This window comes from Corvus brachyrhynchos, unplaced genomic scaffold, assembly GCF_000691975.1.
Source record: "Corvus brachyrhynchos isolate BGI_N302 unplaced genomic scaffold, ASM69197v1 scaffold66, whole genome shotgun sequence".
Classification (NCBI taxonomy): Eukaryota; Metazoa; Chordata; class Aves; order Passeriformes; family Corvidae; genus Corvus; species Corvus brachyrhynchos.
In genome coordinates this window covers 344,214-346,486 of record NW_008238440.1, presented here as the reverse complement: position 1 = coordinate 346,486, position 2,273 = coordinate 344,214, and the positions used below count along the sequence as shown (strand labels likewise).

Here is a 2,273-nt window from a genome sequence, read left to right as displayed (position 1 = left end):
ATTTCATTTCCAGCGTTGTCTTTCATCTTCGAATGGCTCTACAATGGCTTCAGCAGCGTCTTGCAGTTCCTAGGTAATGCCGCAGCTCCCTCCGTGCCTCAGCAGCCCCTGGCAGCCCCCTCTGGGTCGGTTTGGCTTCTCCCATTGCCAGGATCCCGTAAAAGTCAGGCTCTAAGGTGGTGTGCAGCAGCTCTGGCCAGTGTAAAGTCTGGTGAGGAAGCTGTGTACCAATAAAGGGCTCTTACGCTAGTGCAGGGAGTATTTGGAGGCATTGGGCTCCCACTCAAGTGTTTCTCTGGCCCTTTAGAAGCCCAAGAGCAGCTGGGCTGGCACCCAGGGCCTGTCCAGCCCTAGGCAGTGGTGCTGCGTCGCCAGGGAGGGAACCCCATCCTCCTCCTCCTTCTTCCAGAGTCCTGGATTCCAGTGGGACTCCTTGCTGGAGGATGGGGTGCCCATTTTCTTGATCACCTCTTGAAGGGAGGATGAGAAGGACAGGGTGAGAAAAAGTCCCGTTGGAAGCCTTTGGGAGCTTTCCTGTGGCAGACACGTGCCTGGAAGTGAACAAAAATCAGTTTATCCCAAGAAAACAAGGCACTGTTCCCTGCTTTGCACTTTTTCCTGGACAACTCGCTGCTGTCTTTTATGAGTTTGTTCAGTTTCCATCTCTAAATACCCCTTTGAGGATCCAGATTGATCCATAATACTCTGTTGCACGCTGTCCTCTGCTGCTGGGATGGACCGGAGCAAAGAATGGAATACTCATGGGAACACGAGCTTGGGAGATGTCCCTTGCTGTAAACATGCCTTGGAAAAAGCCTGTGTGTGTTTTCCCTGCTGCCCCGTGTCCATGCTGGAAGTGTGCACAGGTGGCAGCAGAGCTCTGGGAAAGGGCTTCCCAAAAAACCACCAGCAGCAGCAGCAGCAGCAGCAGCGTGGCGTTCTGGCTCCAGAGGAGCCCGCTGGAGCTTTCCTCTTGCTTTGTTCCTTCTCCTCGCAGGTTTGTACAAGAAGTCTGGAAAACTGGTGTTCCTGGGGCTGGATAACGCAGGGAAAACCACTCTGCTGCACATGCTCAAAGATGACAGGCTGGGCCAGCATGTCCCCACGCTACATCCCAGTAAGTCTCCCTGGGAAGAGCCTCCCGACATGGCTTTTCCTCTGGAAGTTTGGGGACACCGTGTAGGAAGGCACCTTGGTGGCAGCTCTGCCTGGGGGATTCGAGGGTCTTAAAACTTCAGCTGGGGTTGCAGCTGTGCTGTGGTTCCCCAGGCTGAAGTGGATCTGTGTTTTCCTCTCTAGAAATGCCCAAGAGCTGGTGCTGCTCAGTTAATAGCAAGGGAAAATTCTCCTAATGAAAAGCATAATAAAGGATAATAATTGCAGGTTGAAAAGCTTCAGTGGGAAGCAGGGGAAATTATTTTCAGCCACTCATGATTGAAGCAACGGCTCCGTTTCAGCCAGTGGGTTCTACAGGAAATTCAGGCAATTCCTTCTTGGAGGAGCGTGTGAGATGCCAGCACAAATCCCTGCTAAATTCTGTCCGTGACAACTTCCTTGTTTTCCCAAATCCCAGCCTGTGCTTTCCGTTTCAGCATCAGAGGAGCTGACGATTGCTGGAATGACCTTCACGACTTTTGATCTGGGTGGACATGAACAAGGTAAGGGAAAAAATTACCACAAACTGATCCTGACGAGCGCCAGCAATTAGCAGTGCCTAATTATTTGTTGCCCGTATTTATTTATGGAACAACACGTGGAAACAACCTCCTGGCTGTAGGATTGCTTGGAAGGAAATGCTGCCAGTTCATGCTCTGCTGCCTGAAGTATTTTTAGCTGTGGAAGACTCCAATATAATTTGGTTTGAATAATTGATGACTTTCTAGAAGTTCTAAACACGGGGTTTTTGCCCTTTTCTTTTATACACAAAACTATTGGAAGGAGGACACCCGGGCTAAAAAGGCAGCCATGGTTGCTGAGGGTTGGTGGAGTTTTCCCTGCGTGGAGATTTCACAGGGCCGTGCTTGTCCCTTGTGTTTTCCAGCTCGCCGAGTCTGGAAGAACTACCTGCCTGCCATCAATGGGATTGTCTTCCTGGTGGACTGTGCAGATCACTCACGGCTTATGGAATCCAAAGTTGAGCTTAATGTAAATACACTTCTCTTCTTTCCCTTCTCCAAGACCTCTGATTAGCTAAATTATAAATAACAGCCATCTCTCCCAGAGCTGGAGGAGCCAAGATGTCCTTACTCTGGCTTGAGCACGGGTGCTTGAGT

The 2,273-nt window shown here is 50.5% G+C and overlaps 1 protein-coding gene across 1 annotated transcript in view; it reads left to right on the top strand.

Annotated features, from left to right (window-relative positions):
- Positions 1 to 6: 6 nt before the first annotated feature.
- Positions 7 to 2,273, top strand: part of SAR1A (secretion associated Ras related GTPase 1A) — a 4,420-nt gene continuing 2,153 nt past the window's right edge. Inside the window, exons 1-4 of the mRNA XM_017736566.1 lie at positions 7 to 73; positions 998 to 1,117; positions 1,593 to 1,658; positions 2,042 to 2,145. Coding sequence (XP_017592055.1) covers positions 1,069 to 1,117; positions 1,593 to 1,658; positions 2,042 to 2,145 — 219 coding nt within the window. The 5' untranslated portion in view covers positions 7 to 73; positions 998 to 1,068. The remainder of the gene's footprint in view (positions 74 to 997; positions 1,118 to 1,592; positions 1,659 to 2,041; positions 2,146 to 2,273) is intronic.